The sequence below is a fragment of the Dasypus novemcinctus genome, chromosome 9 (assembly GCF_030445035.2).
Source record: "Dasypus novemcinctus isolate mDasNov1 chromosome 9, mDasNov1.1.hap2, whole genome shotgun sequence".
Lineage (NCBI taxonomy): Eukaryota > Metazoa > Chordata > Mammalia > Cingulata > Dasypodidae > Dasypus > Dasypus novemcinctus.
In genome coordinates, this window is record NC_080681.1 from 113,881,152 (window position 1) to 113,909,082 (window position 27,931).

Consider the following 27,931-nt stretch of genomic DNA (forward strand, 5'->3'; position numbering starts at 1 on the left):
ATAAAATATGCTCATAAATAATATAATACTGAGGTATTATAATAACAATACCTATGCCCTGAGAGTGTTGTTAGAATTAAAGTACCTGTGTATTACAGTGCCTAGTACATAATAGGCCCTTGGTAAATTCTCATTTCTTTTAGCAATGAGACAACCTGCTATACCCCCTTCCCCAAGCTTTTTTTTTTTTTTAGCGCTAACTAAAATCTTCTAAAAGGATGCTAATTTCCTAAGCTCTATGTTATGATCTGCCAAAACACCTTCTTGCTCCTGACAGAATCCTTAGGGCTTTCTTTTCTCCATCTGACACAATCCTCTAGGGCAGCACTAAACTTTTCTGTGATCGTGGAAATATTTCCATATCTTTATTGTTCAGAATGGCACCCTCTAGCCACATGTAGCTACTGAGCACTTAAAATGTGGTAAGAGCGGCTGAACTTATAATTTAAATTTTAATACCAATAATTAGCGAGTTGCTACTGCATTGTAATGCTCATTTCTAAGGCTTACATCTCCTGATTCTTAGTAAAGCCTAAATTTTATGATAGTGGCCACATGCAGCAAAAGACAGAAAGACTTTAGAATAGAATAACCTTCATTATAAGTGTTGTAAGCCAGCAGAATATCTAATTGAAACCTGAGTGATATCCTGTTATATAGACTCTTTGTTGCTTGTCGCTTTCAGACTTTTCAGAGAACCAGCACTACCAGTTTTCCCCCAAGAATTTTAGAAGCATATTTTAATATGGTTTTTATTGCTTTACAAATTAGATATTCAGTAACTTTTTCCACATGGGAGAGTAAAGTGATTGAATAGGATTTTTTTTTAGTTGCTGAAAATGAATAGATGATTTTCAAAGAATTTCTTCTTCTTATTTAATTTGTTATTTTGTTAGTCTTGTTTTGATGATTTCAGAGAGCAAAGTTGTGATACATTGTAATTACCAATATCTTCAATAAGCATGTATTACCAATGATGTTATTCTGGCAGGAAGCTTTGCATAATGGTACAAAGTACTTCATCTTTAGAAGGATTTTTCCAAGAGGAACCATTTTCTTTCATGCTTCTGAAGTGTTTCTATGAAAGTTAGCGGTCATGAATACCTAAGTTTAGCCTCTGTCTTAAATTGCCCAAAGATACTAAGTTGCCCAAAGATACTATGCCAGATGAAGGCTTCATCTTCCTCTGCCATACTATGAAACATTGAAAAACAAAAGACTTAAGACAAATTGAAATCGAGTTTAGGAAATCATTCTTGTATTGTGCCTAGTTTTCTCTTCTACCTAGCCCTTTTCAGCACTTTTATAAGTGACTTGGTTAAATGATATACCTGTCAGATTTGCTGATGCTCTTGTAGTTTTGACATTGCATGATACAATCAGGGTCCAAAAAATAGCTGAACAGTCTGAAGTCATGGGTTGAACTTAGCCAGGTAAGTTTTTAAAGGAACAAAATGCAAGATTCTCTATATAAGACTTAAAAACACAACTGTAGGGAAGTGGATGTGACCCAAGTGATAAGGCCTCCACCTATCATATGGGAGGACCTGGGTTTGATCCCTGGGGCCTCCTGGTGAAAAAGAAGAGAAAGCATGCCTGCACCGTGAGCTAGTGCCCGCGTGACGAGTTGTGTGCCCATGTGGGTGCCCACACAGTGGGCCAGTGCCCACGCGGTGAGCCGAATGCCCACGTAAGTGCTCGTGTGGTGAGCCAAGGGTGAGCCGAATGCCCACATGAGTGCCCATTTGGTGAACTGAGTGCCCATGTGGTGAGCCAGTGCCCAGCAGGGCAAGCCAGTGCCTGCATGGTGAACCAAGTGCCAGGGCAGCAAGTTTAGTGCCCGTGCAGCAAGTCAAGTGCCCACACAGTGAGCCAGTGTCTGTGCAAGTGAGTCATGCAGCAAGATGATGATGCAACTAAAGAGAGATGAAGGGGACAGTCAGGGTGAAGCACAGCAGAGATCAGGAACTGAGGTGGCACAATTGACAGGGAACCTCTCTCCACATCAGAGATCCCCAGGATCGAATCCCGATGAATCCTAGAGTAGAAAGAAGAGAAAAAGAAAAATAAATATCAGATCACACAGCGAATGGATGTAGACAGCAAAAACAGCAGAGTGGGGGAGGAGAAGGGAAAAAATGCCACAATTCTAAGAGTATACAGAAAATTGAAGAACGTGGTTTATGTATTTCCAGCATTAAAATTGGCAGCTATAAAGAAGATTTAAGGGTTTTAAAGGATTGTCATTTAAGCTCAGTACCAGTTAGTGAAATGTGGTTGAACAAAGAGCACATTTGATGCCTGGTTCATTAACAGAACGTAGTTGACAAGGATAAGCTAAATATATTACCCTTTCATTCAGCAACACATGTTGAGTGACTGCCAAATACATTCTGGGCAGACCCTACCTGGATATTTGTGTTTGGTCCTTGACTTTGAGCAATGCATGCAGATTGAGAGAAAAGAGCAAGCTGGTCAGGGAATTCAAAATTTGGGTTGAAGATACCAGGGTAGATGATGGTGACTGGCTTGGAACCAAAAATAGACAGTGGTACGAACGTTGGCAGTGATGATAGTCTTCAATAACTTAGAGATCTGTCACTTGTGGAAAAGAAGGATTTAAGCTAGAAGTCATTTCAGGGATACTTGTTGGACCAGTGAGTAGGAGTTACATCCCAACTCCTGAAGGGCATGGGTTGGGGCAGCTGAAGACCAAAGAGCACACTTAGTGTACTGTTAGACATAAGCTTTATTTATTGGACTTACAGACAGAAGAGGGTCTTTGGTGCCAGCAGGCCCAAGAATGAAAGTAGCGTTCCACAAAGAGGTGGGAAAATGAAGGGCAATATATAGGGTCTCAGAACAAAGACATTTTGTAATAGAGTTTCTGCTAGGGTCACATGAAACAAAAAATGGGCTCTGATGATGTTACTGTAGGAAGGAATTGTACAGTACATTGTTTCCTTGTGAGGAGGTTTGTTAAATTTTAACTTGTGTCCTGGGACATGCAAGCAGCTGCATACCTTGGGCTGTTCCCCTTAAGGGAGCCAGGGCCGGGGTACCCACTGGGCCCCCACAATAAGTGGCACACAGAAAAATTTGGAGCCAGTAGAAGAGGAAAGACTTTTGTAGTGTCAAAGCTTTCATTTAACTGTGAAATGGAGCTGTGTCTTGAGTTGCTGAAGTTTCATAATCCCAAGATTATGTTGTAGAAGTGATTCAAACGTTAGGTACATGTTTAGAGAAAATAGCCTGTATTAGAGAGTTTTATTCTTTTAATGATTTTTCCTTAGTCAGCTGAGAGGAAAAGAAATTCAGAAGGATTACAAGCAGTTTAGAAAAGTTCATTCACACATTCTGTTTAATAACTTGTGGTTTGCTGCAGTGTTCACTCATCTAGCAATCAACTATTAAATCTTGCTATTAAATGCAAATTCTGTGTTTGCAACTCATGGTTAGGAAGTAACAAAAAAAAGAGAACCCAACTTTTTTTTTTTAAAGATTTATTTATTTATTAACCTCCCCCCCGGCCGCCCCCCCTGCCGTTTGCGGCTTGTTCCTTTTCTTTTGCTGTCTCTTCTCTGGGTCCATTCGCTGTGTGTTTCTGTATCTGTGCACAGGCTGTCAGCTCTCCGTAGTGCACGGGCCAGCTTTGCCTTCACAAGAACCCAGAGCCTCCCATACGGTAGACGGGAGCCCAGCTGATTGAGCCACAGCCACTTCCCGAGAACCCAACTTCTTAAAATTTCTTTGCACTTCCAGCTATTACAGATTTTAAAGTCTTATGGATGTTAGAACCTCTATTATTGTGGATGTGGGTCTGTGTATTTGTGTGTGTTTGTGTCTATGTCTTTGTATGTGTGTGATGGTGTTCTTTTTTGGAGAGGGACAAACTCCAGATGGCTTGTCCTTATCATTTTTATTGCAGTGAAATTGAGCACAAAAATAAGTCTGTAAAATATTGTTCCAAGGACATAATAAGAATTTGAACAAGTTTCATTTATTGTAAGAAATAAGGAGAATTATAGTCTTGTAGGTCAAAGATACTTGTTTTTCTGAATGATAAACATGAATTTTGTGAATTAACTGATGAGGCACTTTCTTACCAGCAATCAGTTGTGAGGTTGAGGGATATGCCACTATTAGTGTGGTAGGATAAAGGTCCCACCAAATCCCTTCAGCCTTTGTAAAGAAAAGTTTTCTACTGACTGATGGACTCTTGCTTAAAAATATGGGCATGTTTCAGTTCATGAGAAGAAAGGTATATAATAATTAAGAATGCATACCTAAGACCTCACTGTGTTTAAGTTACAGATGAAGGAACTCAAGCAAGTTGCCTAGCTTTCTGTCCCTCAATTTCTACATATACCAAATGCAGGTGTTAATAATAGTACCTAATTTTTTAAAAAAAGATTTATTTCCATTTTTTCTACCACAGAGCTTATTTTTGGAATCCTAATGATGAGATTCAGATTAATGTCTGTGTAATTTCTTTGGGGCACTGTAAAAATATGTGCCTCATCTTATCTACTGGATTTTAGGCTAGGATAAAAAGTGTTTTTTATTCGCTGTTTAAGCTGACCCCTATATTACTTAACCAGATGTGTTGCATGGTTTAATCACTTGGTAAAAATAAGTCCAGTTTAATTTAAGACTAGATCTAAGATTTTTATAAATGTTTTCTCTACTACAATTATTTTTTCACTGATGACCTTGTGAAATGTACAACCTTCTGAGTGGATCAGAAGAATCAGGGAATATTATGCAGACCTTTCTTTTCTTGGGGTACATTTCTGTCTGTGTGTTCTTCCCATATGCCAAAATTCAATAAAATGTGTTTTTAAATTATATTATAAAATAATAACGGTATCTGCCTTCAAAGGTTTGTCGTGAGGATGAATTAATACATATATTAAATTATATTATAAAATAATAACTTTATCTGCCTTCAAAGGTTTGTCATGAGGATGAATTAATACATATAAAGTTCTTAGAGTGGTACCTGGTAGCTAATAAGTGCTATATCAGTCTTCAGTGTTGTAAACTAAGGGGCCTATATAAATACATTTCTCCTGAGCTTCAAAGCTGAAGTCTCATTTTAAAATAATTTTCATATGCCAATATAACCACAGATTTTGTGTTTTACTACTCAGCTCTGTTAGTATTAAGATCATTAGAAACACACTAAATGTTTGTTTCTGATTCAATACTGCTAAAGAAAACAATCATGCTACTCAGAAACCTCCTTGAGTAAGTGGTAACTTGTTTTTCTGAACAGGCTGGTTGAAAATTCCAAAACAGTAGGAAAATAGTAGTAAGAATGGTACTCACATATTTAAACTGTTAAATTGTGGGAACACTTTGCACATATAGAAACTTATGTACTTTTCTTACTCTGCGTAAGTTAATGGATTAGTGTCCTTATTGTCTACAAGCAGTATTTAAGTGCTTTGATGTAATTTGCTGATAGCATAACCACAGTTGATCATCACCTGTGTCCAGTTGATATTCTCCTTGTCTTGGTTGTCCTCTACAGTTGATGGAAAAAATCCTGTACTATGAATCTTTTTTTTTCCACTGTGTCTGATCTAGTAATGCCAAATAAGTTGAGCAGGTGAATGACCCTTTTCTCCTTGAGTTCTGTAACATTTTTGTGACTCATGATATATTGATCAAGTTATGAAAATGCTTAAATTGATCCCTAAAAGGTGTTTGTAACTCACATATATTGATTTATAATAATGTTATCTGCTATGTAATTAAGGGAAGTACAGTCCAGAAACAGAAAGTTTGCTAGTTCAGTTTTCCTGATTGCAGCCAAAACAAATTCTTGAATCTGTCACCAAACTATGTCAGTGAAGATAACTAAAAGACTAGTGCCGCATTCGTGTCCCAGCCCAATTTCTTGTGTTATAAACTTCATCTCCTGTGCTTCCTTTTCATCTCTATCAGCTGTTCTCTGTGGCCTTCTGATTCCCCTATTCACTCCATTCTCCTGCTATATCTTTCTGTCTATTGCTTTTTTGTGACTTAACCTCTTTTAGAGCTTTCTTTGTCCTGGGGTCTGAAGGCTGAATGGAGATGAACCTTGGGCATTGGATCCCAGTTCTTCGAGCCTTGGGCATTGGATCCCAGTTCTCCCACTTCAGCACAAGATGCAAATTTTCTTCGTATACCACCTGTGGGTAGCTTGATGCATAAGAGTAGCACAGTATACAACCTGAGTGGACCCAGAGGTCAAAACTCAACCTTGCTTTTTTTTTTTTTTTTAAGACTAGTAGCAACACTAATGGAGTTGGAAACAACTTAAGAGAGACTGAAGCTAGATCACATTTTTACTGTTATTTTAAAGCTCTAAGTGGCCTCTTAAATGCTTGATTCATGAAAAGAACAAATTTCTGTCACAAAAAGTCTGATATATCTTGAAAAGTTTTATTTATTTCTCAATTTTTATGAACTTTCGAGTAACAAATGGCACTTATTAACTCATCTCCATTCAAGGTGGAGAGTAGATCATAGAGAAGCTAAATGACTAATACTGTATTACCTAATGGGCATACATGAGAATCAAGAACAGGAATCATTAGTCCCAGTTGTACTTGTGCCACCAAGCAGACATTTCCATTCAAGCTGTTATAACTTGTGGTTATTATTAGAAGATTTTTGCCACTAATTAATTTTTGATTAAATGTGGTTTGATTCTTTGATTCTATATGCCCTTGAATTCTCAAGTGGAGGGTTGATATTCTGATTTTCTAGTCTTCTTTTTAGCTTCTCTCTTATTATTTCTAAATAGAAAGATATTGTTATTGAGCTGCATGCTATGTCCTACCCCTTCCTACTGATCTATAAGCTGTTCCATTGGCTTTCTTTCTGTTTCCTGCTGCTTTCTTGCTTCATAATTGAAGGGAGGATTCAGACCCATCCAGGTAATAAACTACTGGTTCTGCATGGCCTCTTTATTATTCTGTCCCCTTATATTATTATTACAATGAGATTCATTGTTTGTTGCTAAATAGATACATTCACATTTTAAATTCATTACTGGTAAATTGTTTCCAGACTTTTAAGCCTTGGGTAAGAACCATAAATGACTACAGGTACTAGTAGCCTGCTATTTAGGCTTTTGAAATGTTAGTTCTTCTTATTCCAGACCATTCCTAAGCCTGTCTAGATTCTCTACTTTTATTGCAAACTGTTCTAGAAAGCAAAGTTGGCCTCAGTTTGTAAGGGGTTGCCACCTTTTGGAAAAGGAAGGCATGTTCAGCATGTGACAGTTGTAGAGATAGTTTTCATTTAGTTTCTCTGGTGGACTGGGTTGAAAATTATGTCCAGAAAGATTTCGTGTTCTAAGTATTTTATAAATGCCCTGAATATTGGCCTTTGGGTGAGGACTATATTGACCTCTAGTGAGCTGATAACGAACTCCCTACTCTTTAAGAAAATGTCGATGCTCTTATACAACAGAACAGCTTTGGCAGAGATACCAGCTGCCCCCTGTTGTATTTTATTGTATGTTTTTAAATGAATAATATGGGACAGAATTCTTATTTTAAAAATAGCTAAGACTTTATTTTAAAACAATTAGACTACGCTACTGTTTTTAAATGTGTGATAACATTGAACAAAATTGACTTAATGTGAAACCCAACCATAGTTACTTTCAACTCTTTTATACTGTATTTCTAATTTAAGTTGATCAGATTTTTATTAGTGGAAAAAGGGAGAAAGCTCAGGAAAATAAATTTATATATTCCCCTTTGTAAAAAAATAAATATATTTTTTCTCCCCTTCCTAGTTTTTCCAGAGGCCTCAAATACAGCCTCCTAGAGCTACCATCCCGAACAGCAGTCCTTCCATTCGTCCTGGTGCACAGACACCTACTGCAGTGTATCAGGCCAATCAGCACATCATGATGGTTAACCATCTGCCTATGCCGTACCCAGTGCCCCAGGGTCCTCAGTACTGTATACCACAGGTAAAGTATCAGGCAAGCGTGGCCCAACAATAGAGTGGAAGTCAACTCAGGTTCTCATTAGAAGGAGCAGGGAGAGTGGGTGATGGCACTGGTGTCTGGTGATGTGTGAACTTTTTTCATTGATTATAAGTCTAACAATTTTATTTCCATAATATTGTAAGGAGATGTTTCTACTTCTCTTTACTTATAATTTTCTAAGGTGATAGAGAAATTGTTTTTATTTCATTGTCCTTCTCCATCCCCTCCTCATAACTAGCTGCCTTGAAATGGATTCTATAACTGTATTCTTTTTGTGATATCATTTAATGTCATTGAAAGCTACCAGCTTGAACTCATTTTACAATGAGCTGGTGTCTGCCTGTATACTGATTTGCTATATGGCTTTCCTAAGACACAACTTTCTCTTCATCCTCATTGCATCTTGATGGCAAGCAAGCATTTTAAATGTCTTTAACCAAGTGTCTTCACCTCATTTACATGATTCTCTTAAACACATACAAATACATACATTTAACTTTATTTCACAATACTAAGCTCCATTCATATTATTCATTAAATGTCTATACTTTTTCTCTTTTAGTACCGTCATAGTGGCCCTCCATATGTTGGGCCTCCACAACAGTATCCAGTTCAACCACCAGGGCCAGGTCCTTTTTATCCTGGACCAGGACCTGGGGATTTCCCCAATGCTTATGGTAAGTAGGAAAATCCAAGCCATTTCTACTGGACGGTTGTGTTTATTTCATTTTGTTGTTTGGTGCGTCAGTTTGGGCAATGATGCTTAGAAATGTGTGGGATTTTTAAACAAAGCAAAGAGAGTTACTCTCTCTAAAAAGAAAGGTGCTTAAAATGAAGGAGTATGGAAATATATTTATGATATCTTCTGAAGAAGATAGTGTTCAGTTGGAAACAACCCGTGTCTGAGTTCAGGCATCTGCTACCAACTCTCTGTTACTCAAATGCTTACTATATTTTTGCTCATGACATGAATTTACCTATCTCCCTTCTATATTAATTTTCTCCAAGCATTTATCATCACCTAATATCTTAGAGATTTTACTTAGTTTTCTTAATGTCTGCCTCCCCCACCCCCAATGTATTATACGCTAATTCCTTATCTGCAAAATTGTGATAAAATCTAAGTCCTAAGAAGGTTTTGAAAATTAATTCAAATGAAAATGCCTTGAAAATTAAAAAGTGTTTTTAATACAGAGAAACAGGAGCCAAGCTTATACTTGGTGTGTGAGCCAATGCTGAACCTAAGGAGTGATGAAAATTACTTATTTTATTAGACAAATTTTTGCCACACTTGTTATATTCCATAAATAGTGAATTATAAGGGATAAAATCAGAAAATACTAGAAAAATCAAGCTTGAAGATTGAGTAAGCATTGATCTCTTCTAGTGCCAGCAAAGACCTTAAAATTTTAACTTGTTCTTTGAAGATGGTAATCTAGTCTAATAAACATTTATGATTTAATCCATTTCCTAACATTGGAATTTAGTGACTCAGTTAAGACCTTTACAACAGAATTGATTTGTATTAGAATCGCCCAAGAAAATTTTCCCTCAGTTTTGAGGCAAAGTGGGCGAAGCAACCAAGTATTACCTGGTTTTACTTCTAAAGAAGGGGAAAGCTTTCTATTATCTTGGTAGTATTGCCTTGGAAAACTGCCATTTCAAAATTACTTACTTTATAACTTCATTGAATGTCTCAAAATATGTTTATTTAACCCAGCTTTATTGGGATGTATTTTTACTATGCATAGTTTGATATCTTCAGAACAATATTTTACATATATGTGAGTTTTAAAGTAAAATAATGTATACCTATCACCTGGATTTTGACATGGATTATTACCAGTACTATTGAAAGATTCCTTGTGTACTACTTGAACTTAGCTTTAGTTCAGTTTTTCATTCAACTCTAATGCCTTTGTATATATAGGTCCTTATTCAGAAAATCTAAATCCAATTAAAATTACTGTCTGTTGGTATTATCTAGAAATGAATTAAATTGTAAAATTATGTGCTCTCTCAGATAACTAACTGAAAATAGACATTTTTTTTCCAATTCCTTATTGCAAAATGAATATAACTGTCTTCTAATTTACAAAATCATTTTTATAGGTGTTTCACTGAATTCTAATCTGCATATTTGCAGATTATGTAAATTACTTTTGACTCAGGAAATTTCATCATTAAAGTTATTATAAATCTGTGTCTTTTCTCCATTGCTATTAATATAATTGCTTCAGTATTTATAGAAACAATAAAGATTAGTTTACTAGTAGGAAGCAAGTTGCAGATTTGATATATACAGTATTGCAATGTTTTGGCTCCATTTATTTCTGTTATATGAACTGTATATTTGTTCTTTTTACCAAAAAAAAAAAAAAAAAAAGGCAGTATGCTAAGGTACAGTTGTTTCTCAGGTATTTATGAGAAGTGTTACCTTTTATAGTTATTCTTTCTTCCCCAGGAAATTCTTATGCAGAGCCCATTAGTCCTTAAATAGTTCATCACTTAGATTAAAACTGTTTTCCTAGTTTCTGTAAGAATAGAAAAACTTTTAAAATAATTTATTTCATTATAAAAGTAATCAAGTTAATGATAAAACATTCAAATAAAAATATAGAATGTATAAAGTTTAAGTAGCCAATTTCTCACCCTCCCTTTTCTCTAAATGAATAGTGGTTTGATACATACCCTGTTTTTCATTTATATTTAAACACATTTTTTAACAAAGGTGGGCACATAATATTCATTATGTCCTAAAACTTCCTGTTTTTTGCCCCATCTTACAATATATTCATGGATATCTTCCCATTTTATTACCTATAGAATTTCCCTCATTTCTTTCAAGAGTTACATAGTATTCCATTTTAGGAATGAAACATAAGTTATCCAGTCCTCTATTAATAAATATAGATTATTTTTGTTATGTGGAGATATATTTTAACTTAAAATTTTGTCACTAGCTAATATGCTTTTATCAGAATTATAAAGTTTTAGTCCCAGTCTTATGATCTAGAAACATTAAACATCCTTCTTATTCTGCCTTCTTGGAATCTATACCCTGCCTTCTTACCTTTCCACTCCCATTTCTTCATTTTCCCTTTGATCCTGGCTCTTCCCCTTTCTTCTTTTACTTCTCCTGTCCTTATCTTGGATCGGCATAGAAGTGGGCATGAGGAAGGGATCATGGTTTTATGTTCTGATGCAGAGATTTTCTGGTCGAAGGTAGGAGACCTTCCTCTAATAGAACAGGCTAAAGTAATCAATTTCCTGATTTGTTCCTTCTTTCCCTATGCTAGACTTTGTGAACTGGATGGTCTATTTCCTTAGCATTCTTAACTATTCATCCTTAGGTTCGCAGTTCACTCTGGCACACTAACATTTTACTCCCCTCCTGAATTATACCCTTGAAAAGTATTCTCAAGAATACTCTTACCTACACTGAATTTCTGCAACCAAAGTCCTGGGATTCTGTTGGTAAAATGTAATTCTAGCAGTCTTAATCCAGTTGGGAGGGAAAATGCTGAGTAATATTGCCTCAGGGTAAGCTTTTCAGTTTTTCTCCCATCAATTTTTCTTAAACATTTTGATACCTGTTATTTCTCTGAGGTAGACCAAAATTATTTCCAGGCCAACCCTAGGGAATAATGGCCCAATATGGAAAATTTAGGGTTGGGAGCAAAGGAGTATGGTTAGTGGTGGGGGTGGTATTGGGAAGGAAAAGAAAAGATTGAGAATTTGCAGTAACAGAAGATCCCTTCCCCTTGCTTCAAACCAATAAACTCTCCTTTCTTGTCATTCTACCATACGTATTCCCCACTCTTTTCCTGAGTCTTTTATGGGCCTTGGATAACCCATTCAGCTCATAAGGGCTCAGGGAATCGTTGTTTTCACAGTGGTATGTAGAGGTGGGAACCTTTTTGGCATCCCATGTTGAATTGGACTGTGTTTTCCTAGAGAGGTAATAACTGTGTTTGGTGATATGGTTGTATGCTGTTCTTACTATTATTGTGGGTGTACTGTGAAATAAATAGATTTTTCTGTCCTGACCTGGATATTTAGCCACTGTCTTTATCATTCTTTCTATGGGGAGTTCAAAGTTTTGAGCTTTTTGGGAGGTGTATAATGCAAAAGCCGTTGTGCTAGGTATTTTGGAAGAAGTAGATGTTAGATACTCTCTGCCTTTTAGGATCTTATAGTGCATTTGTTTGATGTCTATGCTTAGAGTTTTACTAATGAGAAGACATCTAAATATTGACTAGAATGATAGTTCCCAGAACTTTTGATATTGAGTGAAAAAAAAAAAGTAAAATAAAGGAAAAAACACAGAAATGTGAAAGTTTTAATATTGACAATAAGATCTTTAAAGAAAACTACCATTTACTGTTACTCTGGTTTCATATAGAAAGGCTATTTTTGAGGTTTCAAATGTACTTTTTTCCTTCAGTAGTGCCATATTTTAAAATGGGTGCACAGTGCTTTAACTTGGCATCAGTTATGAGTTAGTTTTGACAAAATTCAATATTATACCAGCTGAATGATTACTGATCTCTACATTCCTTTGGGGTGACTGCCAACAGGGGATAGGTTGCATTCTGTTCCAATTTTGTTGCTGTATATGTCCATAAAGCAATACAGAAAGTGGCTCCACTAGCCAATACAACATTGCCGTATTTGTCATGGAAATCAGGCTCATGATTATGGTCGCTCTGCCTTGCCATTTTTTTGCTGAATGCTTCAACTCTGAGACAACTCAGTGTGTTTTTGGTCAAGGGAAACATGGTGAAATTGTAATAGAATTGTGGCAAGTGCAGCTGCTGGCTTAGTGCTGTTTCATATATGGTACTCTTGCAGAAAGCCCAGAAAAACTGAAATGGCTCTTTTAAAAAACAAAAGAGTAGAACTGAAATAATTTCAAAATAGCAACAATTCTTTCTAAAAGAGTGAACTTGTTAAAACTGTGCTTGACTTGGGTGTGTTTCATGGTTATTATTGTATAAATTTCACCACCCACCAGTGGAACCTTTTATGTAGACCGGGTTTGGGGACCACTGATCTCAACCAAGATATCAACAAACTTTTTCTATAAACAACCAGGTAGTAAATATTTTAGGCTTTTTAAAAGCAGCTGTAGAGGAGAGATTAACTACTATGTGTGAGTGTCTTCCAATAAAATTTTATTTAAAAAATAAATGTTGGGCCAGATTTGGCTCATGGGCTGTAATTGGCAGACCCCTGATCTAGACCAACCTGCCTCATTCTAAGCATAAGAAACCTGAGGTCCAGAGAGATTAAGTAACTAGCCTAATTGATATGGAATGCAAAAGCAATTCTGATTTTAATAAAATTATAAATGTTATTAAATGTCATTAATTATATAAGAAGTTGGATTAGCTTATAATCCAACTCTAGCTCTCCTAGGCCCCCATAATTAAGACAACTTGTTATTTCACTAGTTGTGTTTAACCCCATTCTATTCAGATTATTCCATTCTGCCAGGTTTATTCAGCAGGTGTTAATTGGATGTGTAGAATATACCAGGCATTGCCATAGTCATGTTAATGCAAGAATGTTTCATCAGACTAAATATATTATGTAAAAACTAAAGAAAAAGAAATTTAAAAAAATAAAATATATTATGTATACTTTTGGAATTAATAATAGAATATAGGTCACCGGAAAATAAAATGAGGGTCGAGAATGAAAAGCTGATGGTTAATTTGTGCAGAATTGGTTAAAAGATTGTTTGTAAATCTTTGGAAATAAATGGAAATGGTGAGAGCACATAATGCTGTTTGTGACTAGCAGAGCTACAATATAGGTATGACAGTGGTTGAAAGGGAAAGCCTAAGGGCATTTGTATTACTAGAAGGAAAGCTAAAAATGTAACATGGAAAAAAAATGTAATATGGAACTTTATAATATAGTGAAACATCATGTAAAAAATGAATATGGGTCATTTTGCATATATAAGATTATTTTTACAAAATATAAATACAGATGCTCTAGAGAGAAGGAAACAGAATAGCAGCTATGTACGTCAGGGGAAGCATAGCGCTATTGAGAGGCAAGTTTTGTTTGGTTGATTGGTTGGTTTTTGTTTTTAGTATTATTATTATAACTGGAATAATGAAAATGTTCTAAAAATGATTGGAGTGATGAATGCACAACTATGTGATTATACTGAATAACAGTGATTGTACACTTTGAATGGATTTGTGCTTTATTAATACATATCAATGAAATAGGTTTGTTAAAAACAAAAAAATGTTTCATTAGACTAATCTTGTTTTTAAAAAAGAGGGGGGTTGATTCACCTTTTGGATCTTATTTTACTTAGGTTGAAAAAATATACCAAGGTGAGCAGACTATGTTGCTTGTCCAGTAGCATTTGAAACTAATTTTAGTAGTTTATTTTCTTAGTTGAAGAGCTAATGACCTAAATAAGATAGCTTAGAACTAGCTTATCTGAACTTTGCTTTGAAAATAGTTCACTTACTGCTAGAGGGTGGCTAAGGTTTTTCTGTCTCTTTACATTGAGCTTATTGAAATCCTAGGTATGTCCTCTGTTCAGATCTTTTCCAAATCTGATCCTTGAAATCTGGTATCAGCAGAATTTTTGTACTGCAACGCATGATGCATTCCACTTGAAGATTATTATGATGGTGTTGGGTATAGTCATGAAATCAGTGGTGACAGTGATCATAGCAGCCAACATTATTTAACTATTTACTAAGTACCAAGGATTTTACCTGTATTAACTATCTGCAAACATATTTCCTTCTTTCTTTTTACTGTAAGTGAACTATCCATCTTCCTACTGAAGGGTACTCTTCCACTTGTGATGAGAATCCTTCTTCCTCCTGTACCCATTTAAGGATATCACACTAGCAATCCTCTTCTCTCTTGCCCACATTATCACTTTTTTCCCTCTCTCATCAACAGACATATTGTTTTATTTTCCATCTTTTTAAGAAAATGTTTTTAAATTCCATATTCTTGACTGGCCATAGCCCCATTTTTCTTCTTCCCTTTACAGCAAAACTTTTCAGAAAAAGAGTTATCTGTACTCACTGTCTTCTTTTTTTTTTTTTTTTTTTTTCATCTTTCACTATTGAATCCACTTTAATTGGACTATATACTCCCTGTTCCTTTCTCTCCACCCAAACAATTTTTGTCAAGGTCACCAATGACGTCTATCTTGCTAAATCTTACTTGATTTCTCAGCATTGTTACCAGATGTTGATTAGGTTCTTGACTATGCTGCAGAAAATGAATTTCAAGAGCACGTTGGTTGAGTTAGGCCAGTAATTTATTTAGGCAGGGAGGGATGAGAAATGGGAGAAAATCACAGATCAGGGGTCCCAGGTAGAGAGGAAAGGGTTGAAAAGGGATAAAGCAGACTTATTTACAGACTGCAATTCCCCATTATAGGTTATAAATCCCCAGGTTTTACTTGCATGGCCACATGACAGAGGAAAAACAGCAAGAGTGGTGTGCAGAGGGCCGGACAGTGGTCCACAGGTGAGAGAGAGCGAGAGTGCTCATTCAGGCCTCTCACCTGGGTTTTTGAATTGTTAATTATTCCACCCCTTTTCTAATGGCAGGTGAGGAGTTCCAGCTCTTTGCTGTTTTGATTACTTATTTCTCCCATCAACCTTCCATGAGGGCCCAATGATAAAGTCCTTGGGGAATATCCAGGGCTTCTCCTGGCTTCTGGAGGAAGTCTTCTGAGTGGCAGAATCTTGGGAAGGGTCTTCCAGCAGCCATTGTGGGGTTATTGATGTCCACGTGGACTTTTTGCCAGGTTCCAGATCCATCTGTTGATTCCCTATCTTACTAGCCTGCTTCAGCACCATTTGACATGGTTAAGTATCCCCCCCCTCCGTTCTTGAAACACCTTCATTTCAGGCACTGCCTTGGTTCTTCATTTTATCTCCTTTTGCTGTGTTTTCTCATATATGTGACCTCTAAACAAACATAGAATGTCCCAGGATTTTGTCCTGAGGTTTCTTTTCTATCTGTACTCATTTCCCTAATTATTTTATTTAGGTGTCATGGTTTAAATATGGTCCATATTCTGCCAGTTCTAAAATGGATATCTCTAGCTCATAACTATCTTCTGACTCTAGACTTCTCTCTGCCTATCTGATATCTCCATTTGGAAGTCTAATAATAAGCATCTCAAACTTTACATGTCCAAAAATCAAACTATTAATTTTTCTCATCCAAACTCTGCTTCTCCTCCAGTTTTCCTCATTTCAGTAAATAGCACCTCCATTCTTCCACTTGCTCAAACAAAAAAAATGAGTTTTCATATTGACTCCTCTTTCTCCCACACCCACATCCAATCCATCAGCAAATCCATAGGCTCTACTATTGAAATATCCAGAATCTGACCCCTTCTCACCATCTCTACTATAAGCACTCTAGTTTAATAATAATTATTATAGTCTAAGTTTTGAAAATTAAATATAGTTCATAGGGAATACAAAGGATAGGTGAAAAAAGATGTTTCAGACAGAAAGGCAGTATAGTCAAAGGCATGGAAGATGTAAAAGAGATTGGTGTTCTCAGAGGATAAGAGTTAGGAGTAGGTTATAGCTAGAACAAAAGAATGGCGTTGAGAATAATAGAAAATATAGTTAGAAACCCGGAACCAGATTGTAAGGGTCTTTTTTTTTTGCATGACAAAGAATCTTTACTTTTAAATGATTAACAGTACTTTAAGCAATAACATATAATAAGTCTTGAATTCTATCTAGTAATTTTTATTAAAAGAAACTAAAAGCAGCTCAGTTATTCTAGTATTCATTGTTCAAACTTAGCCAGAAAGGACTACTTTAAGGTTGGCTGTTGATTCACACACGTTACAAATGACTGTTACTACTTTTGCATAGATAAAGCCCCTGACCTTTAAGAAAGCCTTAGGGAAATAAAACATTTAACCCCTTTCTTTCTTTAAATGTGGTTTTTGGTACTAGATCTAAGAAAGAAAAAGTCAGTATTGCCACATATGTAGCTTGAGCTAAATGGCAAAGGAAATCAGACAACATATACCCATTAAATTAATAAGAAACAGGAGGTAAAAAGATGAAATTCTTTGGATAAGCTCTAAGTCTATACAAAGAACCTAGGTTTGCTACTCTAAAAAGTGAAAGGACCTACTACATAATATACAGAAATAAGTTAATGCCTTTCCCCAAGAATATAACTCTAGCTTCGCTAAAGCTTCACATTCCATGTGAAGGCATCTAAAATGCCCACCCATGGAACAGGCACTTCTTCTCCCCTATCCATTTATGCAGTAGTTTTCATGGATTTCTGGTCGGATGTCACAGACAAAGGCCAAAAGGTTATCCAGAACTTCATCCCTGTTCTGCTGGAAGTAGTTCTGGAGGATAGTCATTTTCTTCTGGGTCTCCTCCACTTCAGTGCTACAACTGCCGTGGGATCCCAGAGCTGCAGCTTCTTTGGCCTTGAACTCCTTCTCCCTCTGCATGTGGTACTGTTCAGTTTCAGCCTGAGCTGCTTCTTTGGCCTGCTTTAGCCTCCGGTTCTTTCGCTTGCGAGCCTAGGACACCTTCTCAGCAGCGCGCTTCTCCGCCTGCAGGAGCTGCTGGATGCCCTGCGACTGAGAAGCCATGGTGGCAGGGACTCTCAAGGCCCAGGCCAGCAGCCTAAAAGGGCTCGCCTGTAAGGGTCTTGATTTCCATGCTTAGTATCTGGAGTTTATCCTGAGGTTGCTTGTTTTCTGCCTTTTTCCACCCCAACCTCAGGACATTAGTCAACCAGTAATAGTGGCTCCCTATGGTTGTAGTTCTCTGTAAGTAGGAATAGTAGACCATTCCCAACTTCCAAGATGATCAAGTCTGTGCTTTTTCCACCCCTGAGCAAACCCACATGCAAACTCATGCAAACGTTGGTTAAGAATCACTCTTGCACGTAGTTAGTGGGAAACCAGAATAGATTTTTAAAGCAGCAATATATAGCATGATTTGTTTTGGAAAGGTGACACTGGTGGCAACCTGCAGGTTTTGGTTATTTAGTACTTGTTTGCATATGGAATGCTGAAAAAGATAGGTATTTATGAGTTATTGAAGACATTATGTTTTGGGAATCATTTGTTGACCAATTCAGTAAATGGAGGAGAGCTAGTGGGAAGAGATGATAAGAAAGAATGTGTTTGTTTTCCTTCTTTCTTTTTTTAAGTGATTCTCCAGAGGCAGAGTATCATTGATAGTCATAACAGTTGACAAAATAACCAAATGCTTCTTTTCATTCTTTTCTAATTCTTTAGGAACGCCTTTTTACCCAAGTCAGCCAGTCTATCAGTCAGCACCTATCATAGTGCCTACACAGCAACAGCCCCCTCCAGCCAAGAGAGAAAAAAAAACAGTAAGAGATCTTTATCTATTTTTCGTATTTTAAAATGTAACTCTTTTCTCTTGTCAAATAGGTTTACCCTTGCATAATCATTATTCATCTCAGTTCACAATGACTCTTCCATTTTTCATTCTTTACTTATATCCCCACCACTAGACCTGGAGGATTTGTATGGGCCTATAAATATAAGTTGCAAGTACTTTTTGCATAATATCAGCTTTCAACATACACTGAACTAGATGTATTATTTAAGAGCATTCCATCCAACTTCAGAGTGGGAGGGTTTAGTCTGCTAAGATATCACCCAGTGGAAGGAGTCTGAGCTAAATTCTCGTATCTTGACTATCTTTTAACACCAGTCTTAATCAGCTCTCCATTCAAGAATGAATGGTGGAAAAAATAGCTCAAAAGAGAAGAAGTAAAGTATTAAGGACAAGAAAAATCCTGTGGAATAAATTTATATTAACAGAAAGCAGAATTTAGAAAATACTTTCCAATTGTTTTTTGTAAGTTGCAGGGGCTTTGCCTATGTGTAAGAAGGCAGGCCCAAGAGAATTAAAGTGCAATAATATAAAATTTACATTGCTGAGCATTTTGTAGAAGAGTGGTTTACAGTCTTTTATCCATCACAACATACTCAATAGATGATGATTATAATCAAGAAATACTCCCACATTCACAAAGGTAAGATAGGTGGAGTGACATAGCAACAGCCTTCTAATAAAAATTAATGACGGTCACAAACTTTGGTACTTTGTTATTAGAAACAAATTACTTGCATACATGCCACAATAAACGGAACATACCAGTGTATCATGACACTGCATTTGAGAAAGGATGCTATGGAAATATTGAATCAGTATTGTAGAAATTGGTCTTAGAATGCAGAAAAATGAATAGAGAAGATAATGAAAGTGAAAGACCGTAATAACATGTTAATGAAGAAACAACAAATGAATCAGAAGTTATAATTAAAACTGTAATTAGAAGCAAGTTTCCATATCTGGAAAAAGGTAAGATTGAAATCTTACTGAAGAATTATTCCCCAGAAGGCTTCCTCATCCTGATGGTTTCATTAGTGAATTCTTTGAAAGTCTTATAAAGCCAGGGCTATGTTGATAAAACTTTGCAGGTAATGACAGACTGAGGTGGCCCTCATGTCTCAGCTCTGTCCCAGCATGGATGGCCTCCACCCAGTATTCTATCTCTATCACAGCACTCTTCCCACTGATATCCATAAGCGTAAGTAGCTTGTAAGAAAAATTAAAATAGGAAGACCATACACACTGTTTTTCATCTTTCAGCTTTTCACTTAGCAAAACATATTGAAGATTATTCCATATCAATACATGTATATCAACCTTATTCTTTCTGTTGCCTACATGGTGTTTAATTGTTAGGAAATAGTATAAGTTTTGAATCATTCTGTTCTTGTTGGATCTTTAAGATGTTTCCATGTCTTCGTTGAAAAAAAACACTTCTGCAGCAAACATCCTCACGTATATATATAAGGTTAACTGCAAGATACATTTCTATTTCTAAATAATAGGGAATATGCATTTTTCAGTTAGTAAAGAGAACCATTTAGGGCATTTAAAACTTTATTCTACATATTAAAAATATTTAGGAACTTTATCTTAATTAAGCAGTATAAATAAAATTAGTCTATTTGACAGTGCTTATGATAAAAGCATAAATACTTTGCCTTTTTGACCTAGAAATCCAAACAACCAGAACACATTTTAACTAGTTATTCTAATTGGTTCATGTCAGAGTTAATGGCCTACATTGCTTTGAGTGACCCTACAGGATTCTGTGATTAAAACAAAGTCAGTCTGGTGATTATTAACTTTGATATTTGACGGTTTGTACCTTTGATACATCATATGCCTGTAAATCTGCTACACAGATATCCATTGTTATGTATGCTGTTTTATTTTATTACGATTTAATGATTTTTTAAGTAATAAACTTTATTTTCAGAGAAGTCTTAGATTTACAGAAAAATTATAGTGAAAGTGTAATGAGTTCTCATATAACCACCCCACATACATAGTCTCCCTATTATTAACATCTTACATTGGTGTGGTACATTTGTTAAAATTGATAAACCAATTTTGAAGCATTGCTACCAACCACAGTCTATGGTTTACCTTATGGTTTACACTTTGTGCTGTACAGTTTCATAGGTTTTGAAAAATATATAATGCCATGTATCCGTCATTACGGTATCATGCAGAACAATTACACTGCCCCAAAAATGCCCTGTGTTCCACCTATTCATCCGTTCCTCTCCCCTTCTGAACCTCTTCATTAATTCATTACTACATTACTTCATTAATACAAGATAATAAGTACATTAACAATAAATCTACTTTGGTCCATGGTTACTCTCCCCCCTTAGGTTTGTTCATTCCTCACTCTTGAGGGATTTGCAATGATATCTGCTCTGACTACTTCAGGGAAAGGGGACTGAAATATGGGGCAGATGGAAGGAATTGTTTTGCTTGCCGAGTTGTAGATACTCCTTGTTTTGGGGATAGAACTTGTCCATCATTGTCATTTTGTTAGTTGTCTAGGGCAAGCCTGAAGAACTGGAGGGAAGGAATTAGCTGCAACTCCGCTGGGTTTCAGGTTCAACCAGTATTTGCCATTTTGTTTTACCTTATAGATAAGAATTCGGGATCCCAACCAGGGAGGCAGAGACATAACAGAGGAGATTATGTCTGGAGGTGGCAGCAGAAATCCTACTCCACCCATGGGAAGACCCACATCCACACCTACTCCTCCTCAGGTAAGGCATAGTGAGCTGTGATGGATGATAGTGTATATTTGTTCACTAACCTAAACTGACCTCTTCTATTTTTTTATAGCCACTTTCTGTGTTTTCCATTTCCATCAGTTGTCTCATAGCCTCAAATATGTTGTTTCTCTTTACAAATTGTTACAACTTCCAAAATTTTATTGGAAGTCACATTCAGAGCATACCTGCTGCTACTCTTCCTAATGAATTCTTGCATGCTACCAAAAGGAGCTGCATTCCTAGGGAAATTGCACCATTACATAACTATTTTATGTTTTTACTATGGAAATTTAAGAATTAGGTGCTGCATACTACGTTAATGGAAACATTGAGATTAAGAATTTTAAACATTTTTACCAAACAGTGTTGCTTGAGGTGATTGACTGTGTTATTCTGAACACGTTTGAATGTGTACTTCTAAAGCAGGAGTTCTTAACCTTTTTTGTTCCATGGACCCCTTTGCCAGTCAAGTGAAAACCAAAGACCCCTTACCAAGTCCACACTTTACTGTGTATTATTTAATAAATATATCACATCCACACCAACATGTTCCCAGAAGAATAATGTTTTTTTAAAAATTTCTTTTCAAGCTCACAGATCTCTTGTTAAGAACTCCTGCTCTAAAGGTATACCTCTCTCCTTATAGGACTACCCAGATGAGTTTGAGTGGAGGGCGTCTCCTTTAATTAATTCCAAAGGTAACTACTTCTATCAGCTAGGCACCTTTATGTTCCTTTTGAGGAACGTGGTTATCATGTTCTTCTAAGAGTTTACTTTCTTGTTTTTAGAAATCAAGACATTCCAGGAGGAACTGGAGTTTAGTAAACTACAATAGGGAATGGGACTCTCCAATTTTGATAGTAAGTGATGCCAGAATTTTTATTTCATCCCTGGGTCATTTGAAATTTTGATAAATGATTCAGAGGAGATGAGTCATTTTCCAATCTTAAAAATTATCTCAAGTGAGAACCCAATGTTTAAAACAAATTAAAGCAGTTATTCAGGAGTAGAGAGCTGCTTGTTTCCCTTTGTAGTGACTGGATAATAAGGGATTTCTTAGATCCCAGCTCATAAACAAGTGATATGGCTGATGAGTATAAAGCATTTCAGAAGGAAAAAAAAAAACTAAAAAAGTGAGGATTGAAGTCAAGTAGCTGGCTGAATTTTGAGCCCCTTGACAATTTGAATTTTGAGTAAGGCTAAAAGTTGGTCCTTTGTTGTAGTGATGTGTTTTCACTTGGAAATGGTGAAAGTCTCTGGCTGACAATTATCTCAATCTTCCATCATCCAGATTAGTGTAATATGTAGCCATCTACATGTGTGCGTTGTAAGGTCATGAATGATTTGCTAGAGAACTTACCACCATTATTTCCCCAGGGATATTCCAAGTCTGAAATTATTAAGGAGGTCTAATATTTAGTCTTGTTTTAGTTTGCCAAAGGAGTGCCAATGCAAAGTACCAAAAATGTGTTGGCTTTTATAAAGAGTATTTTTTTTGAGGGGTAAAAACTTACAGTTCCATGGCTGTAAAAAGTCTAATTCAGGGCTCCATAAGAGGTGCTTTTTCACCAAATCAGCAGCCACATGTTGAAGCAAGATGGTTGATGATCTTTGCTGGTCTCTCCCTTCCCCTGCAGGCTGTACTGTCTCCCAGAGCTCAGCTGAGGGTAAACAGGCATAGGACTTGTCTCTTGCCAGGGCCTCTTCTCTCAGGCTGGACTACTCTGCTTTCTTCCCAGTTTCAACTGTAAGCAATCAGGCAAATGTTTCATATCTCCCCAGGGCCTCATCTCCTTGAGCCTCAACTTCCCATCACATGACAGCATCAAATATGATGGGGCTCTCTTTTCCTGTGCCTGTCTAAATGAATGTTCATTTATATCAGATCTAGCAAGGGGTTGAAAACTCAACTCTGAGTCATGCCTCATTGACAAAGTCCAACCAAAAGTCCTAAAGCAAGCTCATCAAGTAATCCCTCCAGCTGAATCCAATGCAGTCAAAGGGTACAATATGTAGAAGGATAGAACAGTTTACAAACATAATTTTTTTCTGTTTGGGATTCATAAAATAATCTCAAACTATCACAAATCTCTTCCCTGCAAGTGAGTGTGGGCCAAGCAAAATTTTCAAATTTAAATTACCTACTTAGTGCTCTGTTAGGTAAAGGTATAATATAGCAAAAATTTGTGATTGGTTGATCAAGGTGGTCAAATTTTGTTCTGTATTTTGGAGCATGAATTAAAATATTGTTACAGTCAGGCCCATAACTAATAACCCTTTGTTAATTTCTGTCTAAATGTTCAACTTGAGCATGTGTTAGTATTTTTTTTTTTGCGTTTAAATTCCATGTGGGGTTTGTTTGTTTTCTTTAATCTTACAAAGCTTGATCTTACCCTCTTGGTCTGAATATGAGAATGTGTCTCTGAAGCCATAAGACATGTACATTTTCAGTTGATGAAGGCCATTAGTCCGTAATAGTTACATTGGTAGTTCTGTTTGAAATATAATATCATCTGAGAATCATAAATTTATTTTATTCTCTTATTTGCATTTAAACCCACACTAACCAATCTATTGTCTTTCCAAATGCAAGAAATTTAGAGTGAGTGAATACCTTTTTAACAGAGATACAAGTACTAGAAATTTTTCATATTCCTCTTAAGAAAAGTAACCACACAAGCATGATCATGAAAACTAATATTAGTTTCTGGGAAATCATAGAGAATGGTACAGGCAGTGTAAGGGAGGCAGTCACTGCTACCTGATGATTATGTAAAAATTTTTGCCCAGTGTTTTGTTTCAAAAGAAGCTAGATATCTTTATTTATTTTAAAAATCTGCAAGTTTTAAATGTTGGCCACTGATTCCATTAGCAAAGAGCCCTATGTTAGCAAAGCAACAACACAACCATTAGATTTAGACTAAGGGCTACTGGTTTGCACTTCTGACTTAATGCCAGGAAGATCCTGAACCACATTCTGGTTAGTAAGATGAGACAATTCTATGTACCAAAACTGAACAGTAAATACTGTATTACTTTGGCCTTACAGAGTATCTGCTTTAAGCCAGGCACAACTGAATGTACTGTGCATGGTAAAGCCTTTCCCTATCATTGAGGTAGTCATGGTCTCTTTAGGGGAGACAGACAGGGGACCCGTTACCATATATGACAGATCCTCCAGTGAAGGGAATAGAGTTATGAAAGTACAGGGGTGGCCATGTTGAGCAGAGTGACAGCAAAAGACTGAAATGTAGTAGATCACAGAGATCTATTAATGATGGTATGGTGAGATAGTACAGGATGGTGGTTACAAAGCTTTGGCCTAGAATCAGACATACCTGGTATCATGTCCATTTTGACTACTTAGTTTTGTAGATTTAGCCAAATTAACTTATTCTTACTGAGCTTTAGTTTGCCAGATTTAAAACATGAAGAAAATAAAACTTGACATATATAGTTATTATAAAAGCTAAATGAGATAAAATATTTAAACTTGCTTAAGCTCAGGGTCTGGTACATAAAAAAAGTTGGCTGTTATTAGTATTATAACTATTATTTCAGAAAGCACAATGGAGAGAATGATTGGAAGAATTGGGGAAACCTTTTTACAGTAAACATGTCATTTAGCCTCAGTTTCCAGATTGGTATACACAAAATGGAAAGAGAGAGACAGGTCCTTTCCAGGGAGAGGGACAGCATGTGCAAAAAGGCATGTGGAAGAGGGAAATTGGATGAAAGGAGGCCATTATTTATTATGTTTCAGGTGAGAATAGGGAGTCTGTTGAAGGACAGAGACCATTAGTAAGATGTTTTGCAATTGGCTACTAACTAGATAAGGGTTATAAAATGGATGATCAGATAATTTACCATCCAAATTGGGGCACTTTTGGAAATGAACAAGGGTGCTATTAATAATCCTTGTGCCTGGACAACAGACATAAACCAGTCTGGTCCCAGGTAAATGAGATGTACAGTACCCCTACCTGTAAAGGAGAGGAAAGAATCAGGGATGACTCTCTGGACTTAGATACCTGGATTTATATTAAAACATAAAATGAAGAATACATGGGGATGTTTGAAGAGGGAAGATAATGGGTTTGATATTGGCAGGTAATATAATGTTAACTGAGTAAAACTGCAACAGGTTTATCTGAGGAGAACTGGGAAAGAGAAAAAGGGTTTTGCTGTTGTTTTTGCCATAAATTGAAATCGTTTGTACTTGACACTGTACTGCTTCCAAAGTTTTAAAAATATATATGGGATAATTCCTAGAGATTTTAGATCTCAAATAGGTAAAACAGTATATACATAAATGTCTACATGTACCCATACAGATGATCATAGTATATAGATAGAGATTCATGGATGGATGTTAGAGAGCACTAGAGCACTTACTGCTGGCTCTTCTCCATCATGTAGATTTATGACCATGGGTCAGTATGTTAAGCCTTTGATACCCTTATTTTTTTCATCTGCAAAATGATGAGGAATAAAAAGAAAAAGAAAAAAAAAGAGGGATTATACTACATGATCTCAAAATCCCCTCCCCCCTTTTTGGGAGGTGTACTGGGTATTGAACCCAGGACCTTGTACCTGGGAAGCAGGTGCTCAGCCGCTGAACTACATCTGCTTTATATTTTTCATAATTCCCTTTTAGATATTAAATATTAAAGTGGAAAAGAAGGGGAATTTTTCATTATTTTCTCTCAGCATCAAATCTCTCAGCTACATCTCTGTTGTTGATAGGCCCAAGGAATTAAGAAATAGTTAAAAGAAATAGGCTAGCTGACTAAAAATTTTATGGGGCCCTGTAAGGTAAAAATAAGTATGTGATGCTAGGTAGGCAAGACTTCTAAAATTGTTTTACTTCCAAAGGGATGGGATGGTGTATCAGAATCATCTCCATCTCCTCCTCTCCCTGTCCCATTTTTTTTTTCTTTTTCTTTCTTTTAAGAATTATTCTTAACAGTAAAACAAAGTTATAGCTCGGAGAGAGTCTAATGCCACAGAATGTGAGAGCAGAGAAAATATTAGAAACTCTTAATTGCAGGAGTAGCTTAGGGAAGACATAACCTCTCCTGTCATTTGGAAAAATTACCAGTCAGCAAATTCTTCAGTCTTTTGAAGAACTACCTATAAACTTGATACCTGGAAACCTTATATTCTGTGATTTATTAGTTCATTTCATGTTTTAGCAGCAATAGTTCCCTAAATTTAGGGTCTAAAGTTCAGGTATTTTATAAAGAGATATGTACAGTAAGTAGGAAAGTTTTTGCAAAAAGAATTTGGAGAGGATGCCTGTGTAATGTAAACAAGTCCAATCTTAATATTTAAATTTCATTTTGTTATCTAATTCATAGGCACTGATGAATTAACATCATTCTCATTCCTGAAGCATATAAGCCTGGTTTTATTTTAAAGATGTCTGGAATAAAGATAGGTGTTACTGAATTAAATCATTGTTCTTCATATTTAATAACATAATTTTTCATTACTAACCACCTTTGACCTAAAAATGTTACCTTTGATAATATGGACAGTTTTGTAAACTTTTTAAAAAAGATTTATTCCCTCCTCCCCTGTTGTCCACTTACTGTGTGTTCTTCTGTGTCTGCTTGTGTTCTCTGTGGCTCCAAGAATCTGTGTTTCTTTTTTTTGTTGTGTCGTCTTACTGTGTCAGCTCTTTATGTGTGCAGCACCATTCCTGGGCGGCTCTCCTTATGGGGTGCACTCCTTGAACGTGGGGCTCCCCTATGTGGGGGACACCCCTGTGTGGCATGGCACTCCTTGCGTGCCATCAGCACTGTGTGTGGGTCAGCTCACAACACGGGCCAGGAGGCCCTGGGTTCAAACGTTGGACTTCCTGTATGGTAGGCAGACGCTCTTATCAGTTGAGCCACATCCACTTCCCAGCCTTGTGAACTTTAAATAGGTATCTAAGCATGCAGTGGATTCTTTTAGAGGTTTTAAGTGAAATGTCATAATGTAAACAGAGACACTTGCTGACCAATTTTAAGTGTTCCACAGTTTAAAATGAATTGGTACACAGGTATTGAGTTTCATAGTTGTAGGGCAGGATTCATTGGGTCTGTCTCTAATAGTGTTTTGTAAAAATGTTCTGATTTTTTAATTAAACCAAGAGTTTTAAACTTCAGTGCCTGTAGAAACCTCATAAAATAGATTGACTTAAGACCCCTTTGGAGGTATCTTCTTATCTTCTTTGGAAGGCTGTGAAACAAGTTTTTTTTTGTTTGTTTGTTTGTTTAGATACCAGGCTCAGGGATTGAACCTGAGACCTCATGTATGGGAAGCCAGTGCTCAACCACTGAGCCACATCGGCTTCCCTGAGTTGTTTTTTTTGCTTGTTTTGCTTGCTGTTTGTTTTTCTTTTTTGAGGAGGCATAGGAAACTGAACCCAGAACCACCTATGTGGGAGGCGGGTGCTCAACTGCTTGAGCCACATCTGCTTCCAAGAACAAATATGGTTTTTTGTTTTTTGGTTTTTTTTTAGGAGCAAGTATGTTTTAGGTTGGTTTTGGAATCTCAGTAATGATCCACTATGAGACACTTTAGTAAAATTAAATTTTGTTTTATATTTCTCACTCGAATATTACTTTTTCATAATTCATACTCTAATTATATGAAAACTTTTACTGTTGTAGTATGATTTTACCTTAGATACTCTAACTCTGAATTCAAATTGCTTTAAAAAGTGGGAGTTAGGTTTTTGTTCATGTAATAATTTC

General features: G+C 36.3%; 1 protein-coding gene and 1 pseudogene across 50 annotated transcripts in view; one reads left to right on the forward strand and one right to left on the reverse strand.

Annotated features, from left to right (window-relative positions):
* The window catches only part of EIF4G3 (eukaryotic translation initiation factor 4 gamma 3), a 439,835-nt gene that overhangs the window by 240,966 nt on the left and 170,938 nt on the right, over positions 1-27,931 (forward strand). For 25 of the 50 annotated variants that reach the window (XM_071217722.1, XM_071217735.1, XM_071217737.1 and 22 more), the window contains 4 exons: positions 7,799-7,978; positions 8,559-8,673; positions 18,297-18,394; positions 21,054-21,176. In XM_071217722.1, the coding sequence (XP_071073823.1) occupies positions 7,799-7,978; positions 8,559-8,673; positions 18,297-18,394; positions 21,054-21,176 (516 nt within the window). Of the gene's footprint in view, positions 1-6,908; positions 6,930-7,798; positions 7,979-8,558; positions 8,674-18,296; positions 18,395-21,053; positions 21,177-21,973; positions 22,046-27,931 lie in introns of all 50 variants that reach the window. The other 25 variants (XM_071217719.1, XM_071217720.1, XM_071217732.1 and 22 more) reach the window with 5 other exon arrangements.
* Positions 17,267-17,651, reverse strand: LOC101427853 (V-type proton ATPase subunit G 1 pseudogene; annotated as a pseudogene).